The following is a 22,722-nucleotide window of genomic DNA, read 5'->3' on the forward strand; positions in this document are numbered from 1 at the left end:
AAAGAAGTACTTAGTTCTTAAAACTTATTAAAAAATAAACAGTAAACGTCCTGATTGAAGTTGTTTTCTTAATTAGTTTCTACAACTTAACAACAAAAAGTTTGCCATAAAACTTAGATTAAAATTGATCAATATATACAAAATAAGTTAGCAAACTTAAGAATTTACTAAATACCTTATGACTGCTAAATTTTTTTCTTTTCGTTTAAGAGCTAGAAAAAATAACATTTTCATGAAAAATTTTAATTGAGAGTTACGGGATATATTAGGCTATAGGACAGTTTAATATAGACTATTTTGCTCTATGTTTCCCCAATAAACATTTATAGAAAACTTCAAGTTTTTCTAACATTTACGACCACTCTAATTGCAACCTTCTCGAGGTATTTGATAAAGACGAGAGCGTGTTAGTTATCTTAAATACAAATGGCGTTAGTTAATAAGTTTTGTATCGAAGTGTTTAGTTGTTAGCACTTTATTATTAAATACTTGGCGTTTTTTTTACATTTGTAGTAAATATAACACGTTACTTTCCATTTATAAAATTGAAGTTATAAAATACTTAGAACTTTTGAAAACAATCACAAGATGAATTAATGAGTATAGTGGTTTATTCATATTAAAAGCTTTTTACTTTAAACTAAATCAGAAGTCCAGCTTAAATATCTTCAGACGTGTAACTTCAGTACCATTAAATAAAAAAAATAGTTACAAAATTTCTGCTTAATAGCGTAAAACTAATTACTGAAAACGACTCAATTTTCGAACTGTTGCTTGCTAAATATGTTTCGAATTTAAATATATATCTAAATACAAGTAGTTGAAATTTAGAAAATATTCTTTCAAATATTTTTATAATATTATTATAAAAATACGTTTTTGAAACAGGTTTGTCATTATTTTAAATCTTATAGTGATTGTTATAGAGCTCTAACGTTTAAAATTACCAAACTTAATAAAAGTTTAACTTTTATATAAGATGCATAATGTTGTAGTTGTTTAATAGGACTTTTTTTAGCATTAAATTGTTAAAAGTATATAGTATTTTGTAGTGCAACTTTTAATGTATAAACAAAAAATAGATTTTAGTTTTTAATTTAACATCAAGTCTTTAAACTAATTATAGTAGAATTGTTTAAGAAGTGAATAGTTTTTAATATCTTAACAGGTATTTTTCTACAAAGTATTAGAGTTCAGCTGCTTTGTGAAACAATTTATTGAAACTGATTAGATTAAAATAATAAGTTTAAAATAGTTATTCAACATGTTTAATTTTGACAATATATGACGTCAAAATGACTTCATTGTTTTGTCCACATTGACCAACAAGAAACACTTACTAATGGGGTAATGCGTATTTTTACTTATAGCAAACTATATTTAATTATTACCTCAAGATACGTATTCACTACGTTCATCAAAGTGGACAAAAAAATGAAGTCATTTTGAAGTCATGTACTGTCAAGTTTAAACATGTTGAATAACTATTTTAAACCTATTCTTTTATTCTAAATAATATCAATAAAATGTTTTGTAAAACAGCTGAACCTTAATACTTTGTAAAAAGAATACCTGCTAAGATATTTAAAATTATTAACTTTTTAAACGATTCTACTATAATTAGTTTGAAGATTTGATTTAACAGTAAAGATACTATAAAAGTTTTGTTTAATTATTATCAATATAAAACAAACAAAAGTTTTAAATAATTTATTGCTAACAAAAGTAATAAGTCTTTTTAAACAGCTACAATACTATGTATCTAAAACTAAAAATATTTTGTTACTTAGTATTAGCAACTTTAAGTTTGGCAGCTGTATAGTATCAATTTATAATTTAAAACAATAACAAAACAAATAAAACAAAAATTGTTTAAAAAGTACTGCTAACTAGGTACATACTTCCTAGGTACGGACTGCCAGTATGGTACGCATTTTTTAGCCAAAAAACGTTGTGTTCAAAATGTTTTTTTTTTTTTGGAAATTCAAAAAAAAGCCTATAAGTAGTAATACAAAAGTATTACACTTTACATTATACTACACTGTATAAGTTTCGAACTAATTTGTACTAAAGGAACCATAAATAAGTTTTAAACTTACAAACTGTATATAGTACAATATTTAAAACAAACATATTAAAGTTGATTCATTTAGCAAAAACAACATTTTATATTTTACTGTTGTGTTTTCTACCAAGACAACCAGCTATAATTCAAAAATTGCTAAATATGCACTTTGTAAGCAGGAATATAGTTTTATAACTCAAACTAGTTTTTTTTATAAACACAAGTTAATAAAAGCATGTTCAATTTCTTAAAAAGAATTTATTTATTTGAAACTAGTAATTAGTTATTTTAACTATGCAAATTTTATAGGTTGAGAAATACAACAAATATAAAACACTTTGTTGGTGAAATATAAACATATACACACACAAATGAATGTTTGCAAATAAATAAATGTTATTAGATATACTCAAGACTTAAAGTATGTGTATGTACTTTGAACAAAAATGTTTTGTTTAAATAATAAACAATGAACTTCACCGCACGACCAACAACAACAGCATCCGAGACAACCTACGACCGGTTTCGTCCGTTTTAGGACTCATCAGGCAGGCTTAGTCGCGTGAAACCGCTGCTGTTTATATGATGAAAGTTTTTATTTGGGATTTTTGTATTAACAGTAATTTGTTGGCTAAAACATCTTTGTTTTAGGCGTAATGTACGTAATTAAAAACCAAAATTTTCTAGGTAAGCACTTTTGTGCTGCGTTCAAAGTGCGTACCTAGTTGGTAAGTTACTGTATATGAATGACTAAAACATTTTTTGGACAGCTTACCCTAGCTATGTTGTATCATATAAACTTTTAAACATGCCAGTTTAAAACAAAAGCTTGCCTGAATTAGTTCTAACTTTATGAGAAAAATTCTTCCACATTTTTCTGTACAAAACATTTCAACTAAAAAAAAAGATAAACAATGTACTACATCAGGCAACCAACAACAGCAGCATTCGAGACGACCCGCGTCCTTCTACGCGACTATACTTGTCTGATGAATCCTAATAAGGACTAAATCGGTCGTTGGTTGTCTCGAATGCTTTTGTTGTTGGTCGTGTAGTGAAATTCATTATTTATTGTGATGGCGCAAAACATCTCAACTTTGTTGATGAGGGCCGGAATAAATATTGAATATTAAAATAGAACGACAGTTTAATTTACTTTTTTTAGATCTTAAAATTTTACTTCTTAATAACAACTTTTTACTTTTCTTAAAAAAATAATGTTTTTTTAAGCTTCCATGATACTCTAGTCCGCGAGATTATAAATCTGGTTTAAAAAATCAGATATTGTTAAAACTTACACTAGATATTTCGGGGTTTGTACTTACCAGTAAATAAAAAGGTCGCATTGTATCTTAAACTACGGTCCTCGAAAGTTTTCATTTTTGAAATCCGGCCCAGGACAACCAAATGCCTGCCGACCCCTGCTACAAAATGTGAATTGTCTTAACAAAACATATGATTACTTAAAAGGTAACGTATCTACAAGTTCATCTTTAACACTAAAACAACATAAGTAATCATTGTAAATTACGAAGGTTAATTAATATAATACTTAGGAAAAGATAAGAAATATAAAACTTAGAAAAAAAAAGACTTTCATTGTAAAAAACAAATTTTAGAAAGTTGCTGTTATCATAGATTGTTTTAATGTATATATAGATATATGAGCCAAGCGTTGCTATACTTCTAAACAAACTAATAGAAATAGTTGTAATATATCATAACTAAAAGCAAATAATACGATGGAATTTAAAAAAAATGTCCGTTACAACAAAGTAACTACAAATTTATATAATTTAAAATTAACACACATTTTATGATGTAATTTTTTAAATACAAAAATAACACACAAGTTTATTACACGTTAATATATTTGCATAGTTAGTCATGGTCACGTTGTACTGCTTAAAATAGAAAATAATTATGTACAACAAACTAAAGATAAACATAAAGCTTAAAGAAAAAAACTAAATGTTTAACTTTAAATTGAATAATCACAAAAAAATAATTTAAAATTGGCAAAGTTACATAAAAAGTTTGAAATTACGAATGATATTGTTTATAAACTGATTGCTGGCAACAAAACAAAAAACAACTAAATTTTGCTTTCAATGTTCATCTTTCCAACTTTCGCCACCCTCACCATGTTCAACATGAAAACGTCGGCGAACTTCTGACTACTCGTGTCGTCACAATCTTTATATGACGTCACAGAGAACACTATCCTTTCGTCGTTGATCCTGTAGAAGCAGCCGTACCCCTCGGTCGTCATCGGGGCCACAACGCCCTGTATCACCCCGTAGCCCAGGCAGGAGGTCGACAGCAAAAAGTTGCCGTTCCCGCCCGTCTTCTCGTACGACGGGTGCTTGAACAGTTGCGGAAGAGGGGAACTTTCCTCCTCGGCCATCAGCTGGATCCCGTACAGGTGTCGGTCGCACCCCCTCGCGTCGCAGCACTCAGACATCAGTTTGAGGAACTTCTTCTGCGCGCTCATCAGCAACGAGCTCAATTTAGACATTTCCCCGTACGAGGGTCTTCCCCTGAAAGCTTCGAGCGTCTGCCGGCAAAACTTGACGGCCTCGGGGGTGCACGTCCTGCAGGTCTCGGTCCTGCCGCGGTGGAACTTCCTGGTGGTGGCCGTCTCGTAGGCGGGCGCGGGTTTGTCGTGAATCTGCATGTAAGCTAGTTGCAAGGATATCTGCACGGCGAAATCGGGGTGAATCCCCTGTTTTTTGAGCTGCTTCTTGCCGAACGCCTTGAACGTGGGCAGGACGATCTCGACTTTCTGCAGCAACATTGCAGCGTGCACTTTCGCATTGTCAATCTCTTCTTTCAGCTTTTCATCCAAACTCCAAGTCAGCTCCTTCGGCCTGCTTTTAACCACAACTTTGTCGCAGTCCAGCGATTTGTCTTCAACGCTGTTCATGTGATCTATGACGAATTGGCAGAAGACCTGTGAAGAGTAACTCATTGTCATTTGTCGAAACTAATTATCAGAACAATCTGAATAGAAAACTAGTACAAGTACATTAAAATGATCAAAATGTTACATGAAGCTACTACCTGCATTACCATGGCGTCGGTTGGGGCGTGGTCGCAGTTGGTTCCGATCCCGCCGTTCCTGAACGATATGGTTGAGTAGCTCTTGTCGTACCACCTGTTTGTGACTTGATGTTTATTGAAATACATTAAAGTTTCACGTTACATTTAAGTAAGCATTTATAAGTTAGTTGTACGAAATGAAAATATTTTTAAAAAACATAAGTTGACAAAAACTCAATTAAATTGAATAAAACAAGTCTTTTATATCCAACGTTATATCATAAAGTACCTGTTAGTTGAGTTGCCGAACGCCAGCAATCTGCTCATCTCAGTGTAATTGACAGGCTCGCTTTCGTCCAATGAAAACACGAACACCGACTTCTCAATACTTTCCAGACTACCACCATTATTTGCATCGTACTCAACCAGGTAGTTTCTCACTTGGTGCCACTTCTCCCTACCCAATGACGTCAGCACTCCTACGTCATCGCTCTTCACTTTGTCAAACTCCACAGTTTCCTCAATCACCTTCAATAATAATATTACAACGTTTAAGTTTCTCAAATATTCCTGCTACGTCTGTCAACTGCTATTTTTAATTTTTTTCATCGTTATCATGTACTATATATACAAAAATTATGGTCAAAAAATCAACAAAACTTTTATCTATTATTATTTCTTGAAAAACTTTAAAAATTGTTACATTACAATTCAAATTCTTTAAAAAATAAGGCCACATCTAAAGAAGTTAAATAAAAAAAAAGTTGTTGTAAATCTAATTAATAAGGTTTTGGTAGCAAAAAATAAGTGCAAACAAAAATTTATTAAAAGTGAATTAAAAAAAATTACTTTGTTTTAAAGCTAATTTTAGCTTGATTTCAAAAAAATATGTTAGCTTTTCAATAAAAAGTCCTATTTAGGCAATTAATAAGTTACAAGAACTTTTTATAATTTTTTCACAAATATATTACTACTTGAGAAATGGCCTCTCAAACGCTTTTTTAAAGAATTTCAATAATCGTGTATCCTTTCAAAATCTTAGTCAGCAAGCAAGTAAAACAATCTCAATCACCTTCAACATGGCCATGATCTTTTTCGGTCCAAGCACTTTGTCGTTTTCCTTGTCATAACACTGCATGGTGAAAAACCTTCCCCCCTTCATCACGACACAATGGGACGGGCAATCCCCTTCTTGCTCGGTGCTGAAGTGACTGACCAAAGTGTCTTTTTTCATCCCTGGCACTCGGCACCCGTTAAATATGTTTCTAAACTGGTGCATTGAGAGGGGATTACCCTGTTTCGTGACGTGTACGGGGAGTTTCTCTTTGCGGAGGAGGCGCCAGAACTGGTACAGCCAGTGGATGTTCCAAGCCGACCTGGGAAAAATATTAATTTAAGAATTTAAGTAAACATGTTGGCTGAAACTTAAAAAAGAAAAATTAATATCTGATAAACTTGTATACTTCAGTTCAAATAGTTTTAGTAAAAATGATTTTTTTTAAGTATACAGAAATGTTATCAAACATTTAAAAAAATCAATAAAACATAGTATTTACTTAAAATTTTTAGCTAACAATTCAGATATCTATGAAAAATTAAAATTTAAGCTCTTGTTCATAAATATTCAAAACGTGTAATACATTTATCAAAAACAAACTTAAAGTTGTAGATCATTGAAAAATTATACCATAAAACTATAGTAAAAAAGATAAAGGCCATACCAGGTTCAACATTTTTTACAAGAACTACAACTGAAACTTACTTGAAAATTTAATCTATAAAATATAAGTCAGTTTTTATAAAAAAAATATCAATTAATATTTGACACAAATATCAATTATGTAAAAATTTTTCAAAAAAGTCAAAAACTTATTTTTTGAGCTATAGAACTGAAACTATAGGAAATATTTCTTTTGTTATACAAAAAATATGTCACAAGTATATTTTTATTTATTCAAAAACTACATTGAACAACAAAAAATATTTAAGTTTTATAAAAAATTAAAACTTCTTTTCATAAACTGTTTTATTTATTAAATTTAGTCACGTTTAAAAGGATTGATTAAAAATGGTCAGAAATAAGTTTTTGGAAAATAGTCTTTTTTGCCTTTTTAGTTTGAGTTTTTTTAATGATAACTATGAAAATATCAATCTTTTATCACTTATATTTAAGAAGCTTTTTTGAATTATAAAAGTTAAAAAGTAACTGGTAGTAAAAGGTTTATAACGTAACAACAAAATAACTTAAAGAATAATTAAAAAATATATATTATTTATATAACCTTAAATTACATAAACCAATACCTTATTTTAGATGTAACTTCTGATAAATTATTTTAATTTTAAATGCAAATTCAATAATTAACGTCTAAAATAATAATTAACTTTAAAGAAAATTTTGAGAACAAGTTTATTGGTTTAGCTAATATTTTACATTATATATATTGCCAAAAATTAACTTAAAAAGAATATATTTATCAAAATACATAAGTTTATAAAAATAGAGTTAACATAAAAATTTGTTATTTATAAAATGCTACTTTTCAAACATACGGGAAAATTATAGACAACGTAAATAGAAATGAGCTAACCACATCAGTAATTTTTACTTGATTTAAAAAAAAAGTAACTTTTTATATTAAGTAGTGATGTGGTATACTAAAAAAATACAAAGTTAATAAATTTTTTATATATCTAAATATATTTACACTTCAATCATAATATTAGATTACTATTTCAAAAAATTGTAATTTGAAACATTGTATTTTTAATCAATGTAAATATTTAGTAGTGTGTAAGAAAAAAACAGGTTCCTAATGAATTGGTCAGCATCCGAAAAAGCCTTTACAGTACTTTTATTTAAACTTCTTTAAAAAGTAGTTCTCAATGTACAGCCAACACAAACAATAAAAAATAAAAACTTTTTGTGTAAGTTTAAACTCATTGTATAACCGAAAGGATAAAAACAACATTACAACCTTTAAAAAAAATAAATCAAAAATAATCAAACACACCTTTCAAGCTGGGTGTCTTTCTTTAGAGGCCAGAAGCTCTCCAGGTAGCTGGCAGGTCCTGAGTAGTTGATCAGCGGCATCGGGTGTCTCAGCTCCAAGTATCCCCTGTAAAAAAATTTTAGGTAAAATAAAATTGCTACTAGCTACAGAGTATTTACTGTTTGTACATACTATAAACAGACTTACAAATAAAAATAATGATTATCATATAAAATGTTTTAACAGCTTATGATGTTATGAATGATAGAAATTTACAATATTTTCAACATAAGATGATACAGTGTTGATAAAAACGTGACATCTTTATTGTTGGAAAGTATCAAGTTCTGAAGAATCAGGTTACAAATTTTACCTGTCCAGCCACCATTTTTCCAACCAGTTCTGCCGCAACTCAGACCTCTGCTTCAAATTTTCATGCAACTGCTTGACCTGTGTTTAAGTATTTTCTACCTATAATTGTACACTTGTTGAAAATTATTATAATTACTATCACATTTCAAACTGTTGTATGTTGATAAGAATTTAAACACAAAAAAATAATTTAACCTGAGGAGAGCTCTTGAACATGTTTGCAGCCTCCCAAGCGGAAGTGTACTCCTCCTCCTCCAGCACCGCCTTGCAGGAGTCCAGGTACACTTGCACCGTGTTGTCGAGGGTGGGAAGGGGCAGTGAGGGCAGGTCATCCTCGCAAGAGAATGTTGGCTGGTCGGTTTTCATCTTTTTGGTTTTTTTTTACAGGGATGTGGACATGACAAACAAAAACAAATTTACAGACAACCTGAGGGTAATTATTTTAATATTTAACTAGAAGCATCAAAATTATTATAGTTTATAAATTTTTCATATTTAAGATATATCAAACAGTACAGTGATTTTAGAGTCAGCTGCAAATCTAAAGTCGCTTCTGACTGGCTAATACTTTACTTAGTTTTATTTAAAGTTTTAAGTAATATTTATTTATTTATTTGGGTAAGTTGATTTAGGTATACAGGTATAAATGTTTTTGTAATTCTGCTGTATTTTCAATATACCTCATTCACATAAATTTGCATAATTCTATAAATGAAAAAATTAAAAAAACTTACAACTGCAGGCAACCAATACTTTTAATAATTTAAAGTATTTAAAGCTCTTAGTAAAACACTTTATTTAGTACATTTACATTTCTTCACATTAAGTTAAATTTACTAGGTAATTAACTGAAAAAAACTAAAAATAAAAACACTTCAACATATTTTAATACTTTTTATCTACTGGATGCAAGAACAATGCATAATCTTGATAAGATATTGATCCCAAGTAATATATGACAGTTTCGAGTTAATAGAAAAAGCTTTGGGTCATTTTTTTATTTGTAGAAACAAAAGTTATCTATAATTTAAAAACTAAAACACACAAAACTTATATGAAAAAGCTCCTGAAAATACACAACATCTAAGCAACATATCAAGCAGAAACAAACATAAAGTATAAACACTTCTATCTAGGTTGCCACTCTTTGAGTTAAAAAAATACGCTGACTAAAAACTGTTCTGAGTGACCTTAAATTTTTTGGAGTCATCCTGGTTTAAAATCCTTAAATAAAATATTTACTTAAAAAAATTAAAATTTACTTTTTAAAACTGATAAAAATCAAGTTTTTGAACTAAATTGGTTATAAAATATCAGAATATTAAAACTAGAAAAACAAAATTTCATATATAATCTAAAAAAATATGTCTTGAGATATTTAAAAGTCTTAAAACTATTTTGAGTTTCTTATAAAAAAATACAAAACTATCTTGAGTAAGATTGAATTTATAAAAATAATTCATAATTTGAGTTATCCTGAGTGTTTTATGAGTAAGTGGCAAACCTGTTCTAAAAATATTAATCTGTTAAAATTGTAATGGTTTCATAGTTGTCACTCTAAAAGTCAAAAAAAAGTTTTCTGAGTGACCTCTAACTGTCCTGAGTCATCCTGAGTTTCATCAAACCTTTAAAAAAAGTTAGCTTTCAAAATTAATAAAAACTGTTCAGATATGTTCAGATAAGTTCTTATATAAAATAGGCTATAAAATAACAAACATTGAAACTAAATCATTTAAGTCTCATTCAAAATCTAGAAAAAAAAAAAACTGTTTTGAGCTTATTAAAAAACTAAAAACTAGTTTGAGTTTTTCATAAAAGTCAAAACTATTCTTAGTCAGCCTCAGTTTATAAACAATACTCAAAATATCCCGAGTTATCCTGAGCTGTCCTGAGAATTACAAAAATTTCAAAATATTCTGAGTTATCCTGAGTGTGTGGCAACCTTGTGGTTTACAAACTTTTTTAAATCACTTATTGTTGCTAGATACAGGGTTGCCACTTGTTTAAAAAAAAAATTCTAGGTTTTTAAAAGTACACATTTTTTGGTCTATTTTTAGTTTTAAGTTAATCTTAAGGTTAGAAACTGTGTTAAATAGTATAAAAACACTGAAGAGATAATGTAAAGCTACTTTAGCTGTGTTTTTTAATAAAAACATTTTTTGATGATGAAAAATTTTCTTTTATCTATATGATAGATTTTCTGAGTCAAATTGAAATTTTACTACTGAACATATCAAAACTATTAAAATTTTAGTTTTTTCCAGGTTATTTTCAAAATTTATCAAATTCCAGTTTTTTTTGCCTAATTTGTCAAATTCCAGGTAAAGTGGCAATCATGTATAGAAGGTACATATATTTTAATAAAAATTTAAAGATAACATTTAAAAATTAACTCAACTGATTTTTTTTTTCCTTAATTAGATCAACCAAACCATATTAAAGACATAGGAGGTCACCTTTTTTTGTTTTACAAGATGATTTTGTTTTTAGTAATCAAATATTTAACACTCCTTAACAAAAATAAAAGAAACTCTTAAAAAGGAGATAAAATTAACAAATTTAATTTTAAGCAGAGTACAAGTATATAATACCTAGGTGTAGTTTTGGACAATAAGGCTAGTTGGAGGAAAAATGAGTTTGATCAAATCAAAAATATCTGAGAGTTGTTATATTATGTCAAAACTGAGATATTACTTGGACATAATAACACTTAAAGTGGTTTCATTTGCACATACAAAATAGTGTACATGCTTTGGGTGGTGCTGCTGACTGTTACTTAAAACCAATTATTTATGTGCAAAAATAATAATCAGATATGTTTGTCATGTACTTGCCCTGATCCCAACAAACCCACGGTTAAAAAAATGTTCTGTTGAAATTAAATGATGTGGTTAAATTGTAAGTTATTATATATTTAAATATTAAGTATATACAATACAAGGTTATAAATAAAATTACAATTTGTCATTAAAAGACTCTGGAAAAGAGTTGGCCTGAACTGCTTTAGGTGTTTGGGTCCTAAGTTTTGGTTTAGTGTCCGTAAAACTTTTAATAGATAATTTTAGACAAAATTAAAAAACTTTTTTATAGAGGTACTACAATAAGTAAACTTTTAGTGCTTTTATATGTATATTTGATATGTTTATGGTTGTAGAAACTAAACTATTATGGATAAGTAGTTGTTTATGGATAAGTAAGACTGATGTTTTTCAATCATAAAAAATGACATAACTATCAAAATTTACAACTATAAGTGAAAACCATAGATAAAAATGTAGATAAACAATTTAAAAACAAATTATACAGTAATCTTCCTTTATTCTACCAACATATGTTTCTGTGTGTCAACAAATCAACACACTTCAACTGGGTTCTGTAAAAAAATAATTACTGTAATGAGAGAATAGAAGTATAGAATATAATATGTGCTTCTATTCTCTCATTACAGTAATTATTTTTTTACAGAACCCAGTTGAAGTGTGTTGATTCGTTGACACACAGAAACATATGTTGGTAGAATAAAGGAAGATTACTGTATAATTTGTTTTTATTTATATTCCAGTGAACTTACCTCACTAGGATCTTTTATTAGCAAACGATTAAAACTATATTTTGAACAGTTATAAACAATTTAATAATTTTAAAGATTATTTATGATTTTTCCAATAAGAATTGTTTAAAATTCTGATTGTATGAATAATTTTCTTTTTAATATCAAAAGTCTTGATTTTGTATCAGTCAATACTTTTAATTTCCAATTTTTTCAAGATTTTCAATTTTTTTAAATTATCTAGAATACTTAATTATTTCTGCCTTATAATAACACTCAAAACATTTTGTCCTAGGACCTGGTGCACAAAAAACCAATTGGTTATCTAGTCTTATAAGAATTAGAAGTGTATTTGAGCATTGTTTTTTATCAAAATCTGAGGTTTTATAGAAAAAACTTAAAAGAAAGAAAAATTAGAATGCTCACAATTATGGTCTATGGATTAGTGTGGACAAAGACCTCTTGGTCATCAAGCCTCACACCATATGTTTTGTAAATAATTTTGATAAGTTTTAATTAAAATTTTAATAAAATTAAACTTTACAATAAATATAAATGAATTTTTTTTTCCTTAAACCACATAAAAAAATTAATTGTATGCACTACTTTTTAAACCCACTAGTGTCAATATTAACTATGAAAACCATAGTCTACCATGGGCACCACACTGTCTTTTCTCAAAGATTTAGATTTTTATGTTCATGTACGCTCACAGTTTTCTTGTTGCCCTCTCTATATATATATTGAGGACCTCTTAAAGTATTTGGTCGTAGGACTTGGTGCACGAAAAAATAATTTGGTAATTGAGTCACTAACCACGGATACATTTTAACGTCTTGTCCAAGACTACATAAGAAAAAGAAGCATGAAAAAAGTATTGATACTATTTTAATATGTTTTAAAATAAAACAAGTCTAGGACAAAAAATAAAGACAACTATATATGGTAATAAAAATATTTAAGTAATCTGTCTTTAGTAATTATTCATTCTACTTAAACTTACAAAACTGACGTTGATATTTAAACTATTTACATTTGAACTCATCATTGTTTGAACTTTAAACTTTTTGCATAGTATGTTGTGTTGCTACGCTTGAGTAGTGCTAATACTAAACAGACAGTATGGGTTTTTGCTTTTAGGTTTTAAATATAAAGACTTATCAAGTAACTTGTATTAAGTAACTTAATGACAAAATAAATTAAAATTATAAGAATGAACTTATTTTTAAAATAAAAAGTAGAAGATTACAATAACCAAAAATAAAAATTATTTTAAATACACACTATTTATTTTATTTCAAGTTGTACACATTTCGTTGTTTACAAACTTTTTGCTCGCGAATTTTTATTAACAGCGATTCTAGAACTAAAAGATAGTATGTGTTTATTGCTTAAGAAATATAGTTGCTGAAAGTAACCGAAGGCTTAAATATCTAAACTATCCTTACTGTTCACAAGATGTAATAAAAGTTTTAGTATTTTATATTAAATTTAGTTTAAATAAATAAAATCAAAGATTTGAATTTATACAATGCTTTTAATACTGAAAGTACTTTAAAAATAATTTTATTGAGCAGGGTGAACAAATTCTGACCTTCGAAAGACTCAAAGGTAAAAAAAGTAATATTTGAATAGACTTAACTAGACAAAAGTAAAAAAGACATTTCTTTAAATAGTTTTTATACTAGTTTTTTATTGTTTTTATTGTTAATTAATTTGTAACATAATTGTGTTTGTCTTTGTTTTAAGTAAACTGTACATTGATCAATATAATGAGCGAAACAGGCATATTCTAAAAATTTATTGCAATTTTAACAAATTTGTTTTTAAAAATTCGTCTGGAACAAGAAAATATTGAAAAAATTCATCCTTTAATTATTTTAAATAAATGTGTATAACTTTAAATAAACACAATCTATATATCAAAGATTTTGAAAAAATGTAAAAGTTTTTTGAAACAAAATAGAATATGTAATGCTATATCTCAATTTAATTAGTAGCTTATTTTATCACAAATTAAAAAAAATGTAAACAGGTAATTTAAGACAGGAAAATAATTCAACATTTTTTTGTTGCTTAAAAACCTTTTTTTTGACCATTCATCGTTATCAATGTCATAATTTTTTTTTGCCGTTGTTGCGAAAAACATAAAGTTTCTAACGCAATCACCTTACAGAGTTAAGTAAATATTAAGCTGATTGCGATCGCATCAAATGAGTAAACTTGTTCGTGGTTGAAACTAAAACTACAAAGTTGTTTGTATCATTTCCACCAACTACAAACAATATGTTTTTTACTGCAATTGATTTGTGGAATTACCTTTCTACAATCATACTTAGGATGTTTGTCAGCTACAAGTTCATATGCTTTAACAGTGTTAATTCTACCCATAACGCTCAATCCTCCAGTTACGACAATTCGAATACAAAACAAGCTGATTTCTTTCTTGCCTCGTTCATTTTCAATTATCTTTTTGTTTACAAGGTTCAAAGGTACAAAGTTCATCGCAAGTTGCAGTAACAGAACTACTTACAATATAAAACTTGCCTATAGAAGAACGAGTCGAAAATTATCTGCGACATAGGGCATGTTAATTGTATGTTCTAATACAGGGGTCGGCAAACTGCGGCCCGCTGGCCAATTGCGGCCCGCAAGTAGTAAATCTGCGGCCCGCGAGCACGTTATTTTTTTGAATGGAATGCGGCCCGCGAAAGAAATTTTTGTGGTCCGCGAGATTGTAAATGTGGCCCGCCGAGCAAAAATTTATTTCAAGTTAAATTTTTTTCGGTAATTCGATTTTACTTGATTAGTTTGGTTTTAAGTCTCTGTATAACATTTTAAAATAATTAGAAGAAATTATTGATTTAGTTTAAAAATGAAAAAAAAAAAACAGATTAGCATTCTAACAGGTCATTTTCTCAGTTTTATAATAATTTCTTTTTTACAACAGCAAGTATTTATCTGAAAAAATGGTGTAAAGAGTGCTTAGATTTAACAAGTTAGTTATATAATACCTATTTATTAAACAAAATAAATGCAAATGTTTTTCATTTTGTACAAAAGCAATGCACATTAATTAACTAAAGTGTCATTTCTATACAGCTTAGATATTATTTTTAAATATTTTATATACCTAAGTTTCTTTTATAGATTTTTTATTATAAATCTTATATTTTAGTGTAAGCACATTTAAAATGACATAGTAATAAGAAATAAGGTTCATTTGATTTTTCTTTTGACACATTTTAACTTTTTAGAAGTTTTCTTTGCACTTTAAATTAATTTCTATGCACACCAACTTAAAAAGATGCTCATATTTTAAACCACTTTTTATTTAATACTTTGGTTAGTTAGTTTAAGTTACGTTTATGCATATTTTTCTAACATTGTTGTTTCTACATGTAATATCTAAATTTGTACAGATACATTTAAAACAATATATATGACATAGAATAATATAGTTTTTGTTAGGTATACATTTTCATTTTAAAAACATTGTTTTTAACAAACTAATTTAATTTTTATGCCTTGCATATCAATACACACAAATCTCTGTTTTTATTGATATGCTAGGCATAAAAATTAAATTAGTTTGACAAAAACAATGTTTTAAAAATCCCTGTTTTTGGAGCTACTTATTTAATATAAACTAGATTTAGGGATTGTAAGTTTATTAAGTTTGTACATTGTTTATCAAAATAGTTCTGGAAAAAAAAACTTGAATTTGAGAAATTTTGAAAAAACCTGGAATTTCAAACAATTTTTACATGTAAAGTAATGAAATTTAAATATGACACAAAGTATTTATTTAATTATCTTAGATTATTAAAAAATATATTAAAGTATCTTAACAGTATTTTTTAATATTGATTATTATTTAAGACATTTTTTTCTAACTTTATACTAAAAGTAAAAAAAGGAATTCTACTTCCAAAAACTTCGTATTGGTGCATTGCACCTTTAATTGTAAAGTTACACCGATTCTTGTGCTTCGCGTTGGAACTAAACCAAGAAATTCTACTAAAATTTCAAAGTTAGTAAAAACATCTCTAATAAAAATTCTAAGATGAGCAATAGTCTTTCTACTGCTCTCATGTTAACAGATTGATCAAAGTCATAATTTGATTTATGCGACTTTATAAACTTAATGCATTTCCTAAACACGACTTCTTGTTGTCATTGAAGAAATAAACAAAATATTTTCATTACCGCCAACATAAATTCTTTAGAAAATTTTCAATTATAAACGGTATCTCATTTTAATTTATAAATTTGCTACTTTATAACTTGCCTTAACAATGTTTTTTGATCATTCTGTAGTTACTGAAGATAATCATGTGCTTTGTTAGAACTGACTTTGGTGATTAGTTTTTTTATCATTTTTCGCAATAACTCCTAACTAACGTTATTTTATTCTTGTATTTCGTCTTATATTTTCAATTACTATTTTTAGATGCAATAGTCTTATTGTAGATAAAGAATTGCTATAATGCTCAATAAAAAATAAGTTTTTCTACTTCGCTAATGACTTAATAAAGTTTTATACTTTTGGTAAATTTTTTTAGAAACTTAATTTTCCATTTCAGCTGACTTATAATATTTTTTTGGCATGTGATTTATTTACTGTTAATAACCTTCGTTGCTTCTTATGTTGTGACTTTTATTTTAACTGAGTTGCAACACAAAAAGGCTATTTTAAAAGCTTGAAAACTCAGGTGTGTGTGAAACTTTTATATCAAACACATTAAAGAAAGCTTGAAAACTCAGGTGTGTGTGAAACTTTTATATCAAACACATTAAAGAAATCTTCCAGTTCTCAGAATAGTTTTTATGACTGTAGTTTAGTTTACTAGTTGTCATTTTTTCTTATTTTCTTATACTTTGTGTACTTTTTGATAATAATGATATTTTAACTAGGTATTTAAGCTTGATTAACAAATATTTATTAGCTTTTAATAAACTTAGGCTGGTTTGATACAACTCAGACATTTTTCATTTTTAAGTGGCAACCATGTAAAAGACTAATTTCTAATAAGATATTTTATAAAAGTATTCGATAATTAATTATGTTAAAGAATTTGTTTTAGCTTTTTGGAATACAGACAGGTATTAAATTATTAAGTTAACTAATTACTTATTTTTAATGAGTGTAAATTATTTAACACGCAAAAACTTTTTTTGAAGTAAATATTCTTAGAAATATTAAACAGGGGTTGGTAATTTAATAAATGTATAAAAGTAACCCATAAATTGTCTTTCAAGTTAGGTATTAATAGAGAGTTAGGTTGTAAATAAAATTACAAAAGTATCAAGTTTAACTTATTAAGTGCTTATGAAAGTACATAGTTTATTAACACTTGAGTATATTAATCAATGTAAATTTTATTCTTATAAATATTAACTTTAATAAGCATTCCATGTATAGCTAACAGTCATTTAAAATTTTAAGGTGAACAAAAGTAAAAATTTTCTCGAGTGTGACTAAAACTAAAACCAAAAGATTAATAAGATGTCACTAATACTAAAACTGCGGCCCGCGAAGACTTGGAAAACTTGAAATTTGGCCCGCGACCACCAACTGCCTGCCGACCCCTGTTCTAATATATTGTTAATAAGTGAGTGTTTTTCAACAGATTTTATGCAACAGTAATAACTTATATTTCCTATATTACACTTTTTTATCTTAAATTACCTTTAAGTAACACTAAACTTTGAGAATTTTATACTTATTTTTAGGTTTGTTGTTATTTATTGCGTTTATATGTCTTTTAAAAAACTGTTTTCATAAATTTTTAGAATTATTGAGTTGTGTAAGATTTGGAATTTTTAAAACTTGTTTAAGCTTAAACTACAGTTTTAAGATACTTCTTTGTGAATAAGCTGTAGTTTTAGTTTTCCATTTACGATATCCTTTAAAATTGAAGGGATAAAATTTCAATAGGAAAAGCTAAATTTATTGGTTTTTTGTTGTATTCAATAGTAGTAAGTGCAGATTTTTTTGATTTAAAAAGACGATGATACCTAAATTCAAAATATATTCTTTTGTAACTATAATTTCTGTTAGCTTTCAAAAAAACGGCCGAGTTCTATAAACAATATAGAACGTAAGAAAATATTCTTGCCTAAAGTTTTTATTTATTTATTGTTTTATAATCAAATGTTTTTTATCGGACTGAATAGTTATCAAACTGTACTATACTAAATTATTGCAACAAAAATTTAAACAATTTAAATGAATTTGTTTTATAAAGAAATCATAGAAAACATGATAAGATATTCATTAGAAAAAGCAAAGTTTTACTTCAAAGTGCTAAGGTATACACTTTATCTTTATAAATAATTAATAATTCTTTATAGCATTTTAAATTTTTTTTATATAACATTTTTTAGCATCGTCAACAATACTTGTCTAAAATTTAAAACTTATGTGTTTTAATTTTAAATAAACTAAATGAAATAAATTAAATCTATAGTTAAATAATTTATTTAAACAAAATGTTTAATTTTTTCATGAGCTTATTGTGATAAATCACCATTCACTAGTTAATAACATAACTGACACAAAGACTAATCATAACATACCAAAATTAATTCTAAGTACCAAAATTTATATTTTTTTTCTTTAAAAAATGTTAGTAGTAGTTGAATAGGAAGGTTTAGACATTTAGTTGTTAGAAACTTTTTTTTTTCAAACTTAAAAAAGTCATGTTCACAAAACCTTATTTTCATACTATATCAGAGACAAAAAATCAAAGTATTAAGTATTTAAAATCAAGTCGAGTAAAAGAAGTCAAAAAATAAAAATTCATTAATTACGCAAACACTTTATGTGACATACATCGTTTGACGACCATAAAATAATAGTAGCTCTACGATGTCTAAATATTGAGCTGCAATAAAAATAAAATTGAAAAACATTAGCATTTTAAAAGGCATACATGTCTATAACTATTAAATTTAAATAGCGAAAAGAATAAATAACTTATCATAATTGAGTAAGTGTAGTAAAGTGTAGTTTCTAACATTTTTTATTTATATGTTGTTATATTATTATTATGTTGTTAATTTATGCAGCAAAAACATATGTATCCATTATCAAAAATACTTTTTTAACTAAATTAAAACCAACTAGTTATTAGAACAAAATAAAATTTAAGCGGCAAACACGAGTATTTTATAAAATTTTTCCAACAGTCCAAAAAATATTTTTTTAATAGCTTAAAACATTTCCTAAAAAGCATAGAATAACATTCACAGCGTATTTCAAATTCAGCTAATCGTACAATAAACTGTACCATTACTACGTCATAATCATTATAAAAAATTCTAAAATCGAAATTTCTGTTCACTATTATAATAAATTGTAACTTACTGACGATCACATGAAATTTTACAACAGCTGTTTAAATTATAGTTTTTATATAATTAAGTAAATATTAAGCTCCAATTAGATTTGTCGAGCACTATCGATCAGAACTTTGTATAAAACATTTAATATAAATATATATATATATTGTATTAGTATATATGTATATTAATATATATTAATATTAATATGTTGTATTAACATATATATATGTATATTAATACAACATTACGTTTTACAAATATGAATGATTCACTTTTCTGTTAGACAGAACAGCTTTTAAGTTAGTTTATTACAATGGTAACTTAAAACGTAAATCAAGATGTACATTAAATTAAGCAAAAAACATAAAAAACACTAGTTTTGCATAAAAGTTCAAAAAACCTTTAGTTCGTTGTAAAGAGCCTTTCCATTTATACATTAACAAAAACAAAACAAGTACATATTTGTATACATTTTTTATTTATTTATTAGATTATGAACAATATATTTAGACGACCGTTTTATATACTAGATATGACGTCCCATATACTCCTCAGTAAAGCTAAAGTTTATTAAAAAGTAGCTCCAATTTAACTCATCGAGCGTTATCGACGATAAATTTTTTTTAAAACTAATAGTATATATATATAATCTATTTTTTAATATTTTCAAGCAAAACCAAACTTTTTAGCTTGGCCAAGTTTTTGTGTTTAACACACGACCTCAAGAAAATTTTTATTAAAGATATATTACAAAACTATGGCTCTTAAAAATATAGCTGTTACGTTGTAATAAGTAAAAGTTAATAAACTAAAATAATTGTAAATATAATTACATATGAAGATTTTTTATAGTGCAAAAGTCTGTTTTTTATGGTTCGTTTCTTTTATTTTTAAAGAATCCCACTTGTTACGTTTTAAAGTTTTTAGCTTTATATATCACATTGATTACGACTATTTGTCAACGTGTTTTTGTTGTTGCCTTTTTAAAACCTCTTGAACAACTTCTAAGATATTGCGACAAAATTATAACCTGAACACGTTTTTTTTTTGCTTAAAATTTTCATGTATTACATTTGTTTTTCAAATCAATAAAGTCGTTTAACAATCTAGTTAAAAAACAACGAACTTTTATGTACTAGTTTAAAGTATAGAGTAAACCTTTTTTATATAAAAGAAAAAAGTAATAAATTAAGTCTGCGTAGTTTAAAAAATATATAAATAATATACATAAATAACCAGCAGTAATTGGTCATTTAATAGTAATTATATAACACTTTAGCATTAAAAAACTATTTTGAACTTCATTTTTTATGCTTTATTTCATTTTTAAAAAACAAGTACTTTGTTAATAATGATGAAAAAAACAACTACTTGTTTATCACTTTGTTTACGCATAAAACTAAAGCGCGTGAGATCTTTTCTTATAAATTTTTTTTTTATTTTAAATTTAAACATTTTTAGATTCATGTTTAGCTTGCACGTCAAAAAGCAATTTTTATCTCGAGAAAGCATAAACTATTTTCATTTATTTTGTTTTATGTAAGTTACACCCACGTCTTACCATTGTATGGAGAGTAACTAATGAATTGACAGGAAACGCACTTTCTTATTTTCAATTCTGTTATCCGCTGTGCAGTACAGTATTAAAATTCAATAATAAATCAATTCAATACCAGAATCTCGGTTTGTCTACACAATACATGAGAGGTATAAAATCTTAAATTTTCAAATCACCTGCCACTTTCAAAATGAGGTTCGTCGAAGTATCACCTTGCAAATGTGTTTTTGATAATAAATAAACATAATATAAAAAGTAAACAAAAAAGAGTGTTTAAAATTTTCTTAATACTAAACACAAGTTTATGTAACAAATAGTTCTTTTACTTCAATCTGGTGTAATTTTATTGATCCAAACAAATGATACTTCCTGGATACATTAAATAAAATGGAGTTAATTTAAATATACAAAATTAAACTTTAAATAACATGATGTCATGCATGTTTTTTTTTTAAATATACTTTCGCTTTTTATTTATTTGTTATATGTTTGATTAAGGTGGGTTAGGGTTAAGAGTAGAGATTAAATTTTTTAATTAGAAACATAAAAAAATATAAGAACCATGAATCTTGTTTTGATACATAAAAACTTAGTTGCATATTTTTTTGATATATGTCTTTAGCATTTCTTTAGTATGACTGATACGTTTGAATTTTACTTACTATACTAGTTTTAGGATTTTGATTGACTATCATTTTAAAATCGAATTACAGCAATCCAGAAATATTTATTAAAAATATTTTTTTATTAGTTTATAGTCATTATATTCTAGCATTTTTTGGTTTATTAACATAATTTTAAGTTTAATAGTTTATAGTTTTTTAAATATTCACATTTTTCGGCTTCGATTTTAATTTATTTAAATAAAAGACAAATATTTGTAACAAAAATGTTACGGGACAAATCAAACGAACAACTATCACTAAAATAAGTGCTTATAACATTAAAAAAAAATTCAATCGAATTAGATAGTTTTTTTTTATGCAAATTTACTGTTTGATTAATGAGATAAACTGTTATTAGTCTTAATAGATATAATGTTTTATTGTCTCAAAAATTTAAATGTATTAATTATGTTAAAATTAAAGCATGTTTTAAACCAAATTTATGGAAAAAATCTTAAAAGTGTTTTGTTATTTATACTTTTTCTTTGACTTTTTAGAAACAATAATCAACTGTTTTATGCTTCAAAATAAAATTTTAAACAATTGTATATTTTTGAACAACAAAGGACTAATAAGTTCTTTTAATCTTTATGTTTTCTAACTTTAAAGTATATGTAACTTCAAAATTATATACTGCAATTAACCAATTAATTTACTTTTGAAAGTTAACTCCCTTATCAGATTTACGTTGAGCTGCTTAACATTTAGTAACTTACTTTGAATTGTTTATAAGTGTTTTATTGAAACAAACAGCATTAAAAAGATGACAACCTACTTTTTAAATATTTTTTCTTTGATACAAAAGAGCTGTTTCAAAACTTTTCAGACTTTTTTTTCAATCTCTTTTAGAACATTCCTTTAAGTAGGATAGAATTAACTTGAGTTTAAAAAGTTTATGAACAAATATATCTCAAGACGAACTTCTTTTTATTTATTTATACATATTAACGTCTTTTAAGCTATGAGGCTTATCAAAAAAAAAAACTAAAATTCAAATTAAAAACTCTAAAAGTATGTTATAACTTAAATAAGAATAATTTTATGTGTTTTTTTTTGTGCGTAACTTGTTTTATCCAATTGAATTGAGACAATCGCAGTTTTTCAATTAATTTGCAAGTCGACTTTAG

At 26.6% G+C, this 22,722-nt stretch overlaps 1 protein-coding gene across 1 annotated transcript; it reads right to left on the minus strand.

Annotated features, from left to right (window-relative positions):
• Window positions 1-3,930: 3,930 nt before the first annotated feature.
• On the minus strand, window positions 3,931-8,895 carry LOC145840342 (peroxisomal carnitine O-octanoyltransferase-like). The gene is made up of 7 exons (XM_082947574.1): window positions 8,668-8,895; window positions 8,474-8,550; window positions 8,122-8,226; window positions 6,180-6,483; window positions 5,397-5,635; window positions 5,129-5,222; window positions 3,931-5,018 (listed from the first exon to the last, which is right to left on the minus strand). The coding sequence occupies exons 1-7, from the start codon at window positions 8,836-8,838 to the stop codon at window positions 4,161-4,163; spliced, it is 1,848 nt and encodes a 615-aa protein (XP_082803700.1). The 5' UTR covers window positions 8,839-8,895; the 3' UTR covers window positions 3,931-4,160.
• Between the last annotated feature and the right edge of the window lie 13,827 nt (window positions 8,896-22,722).

The sequence above is a fragment of the Thalia democratica genome, chromosome 7 (genome assembly GCF_965202585.1).
Source record: "Thalia democratica chromosome 7, ktThaDemo2.hap1.1, whole genome shotgun sequence".
NCBI classification, from domain to species: Eukaryota; Metazoa; Chordata; class Thaliacea; order Salpida; family Salpidae; genus Thalia; species Thalia democratica.

What these genes read in the sequence shown, in the direction of transcription:
- LOC145840342 (XM_082947574.1), bottom strand. Translation starts at nt 8,838, where the DNA reads ATGAAAACCGACCAGCCAACATTCTCTTGCGAGGATGACCTGCCCTCA. An exon ending in GAAAAATGGTGGCTGGACAG is followed by an intron (nt 8,227 to 8,473) that starts GTAAAATTTGTA and finishes ATTTTTTTACAG; the next exon opens with GGGATACTTGGAGCTGAGAC. An exon ending in TTCGGCAACTCAACTAACAG is followed by an intron (nt 5,223 to 5,396) that starts GTACTTTATGAT and finishes AGTCACAAACAG; the next exon opens with GTGGTACGACAAGAGCTACT.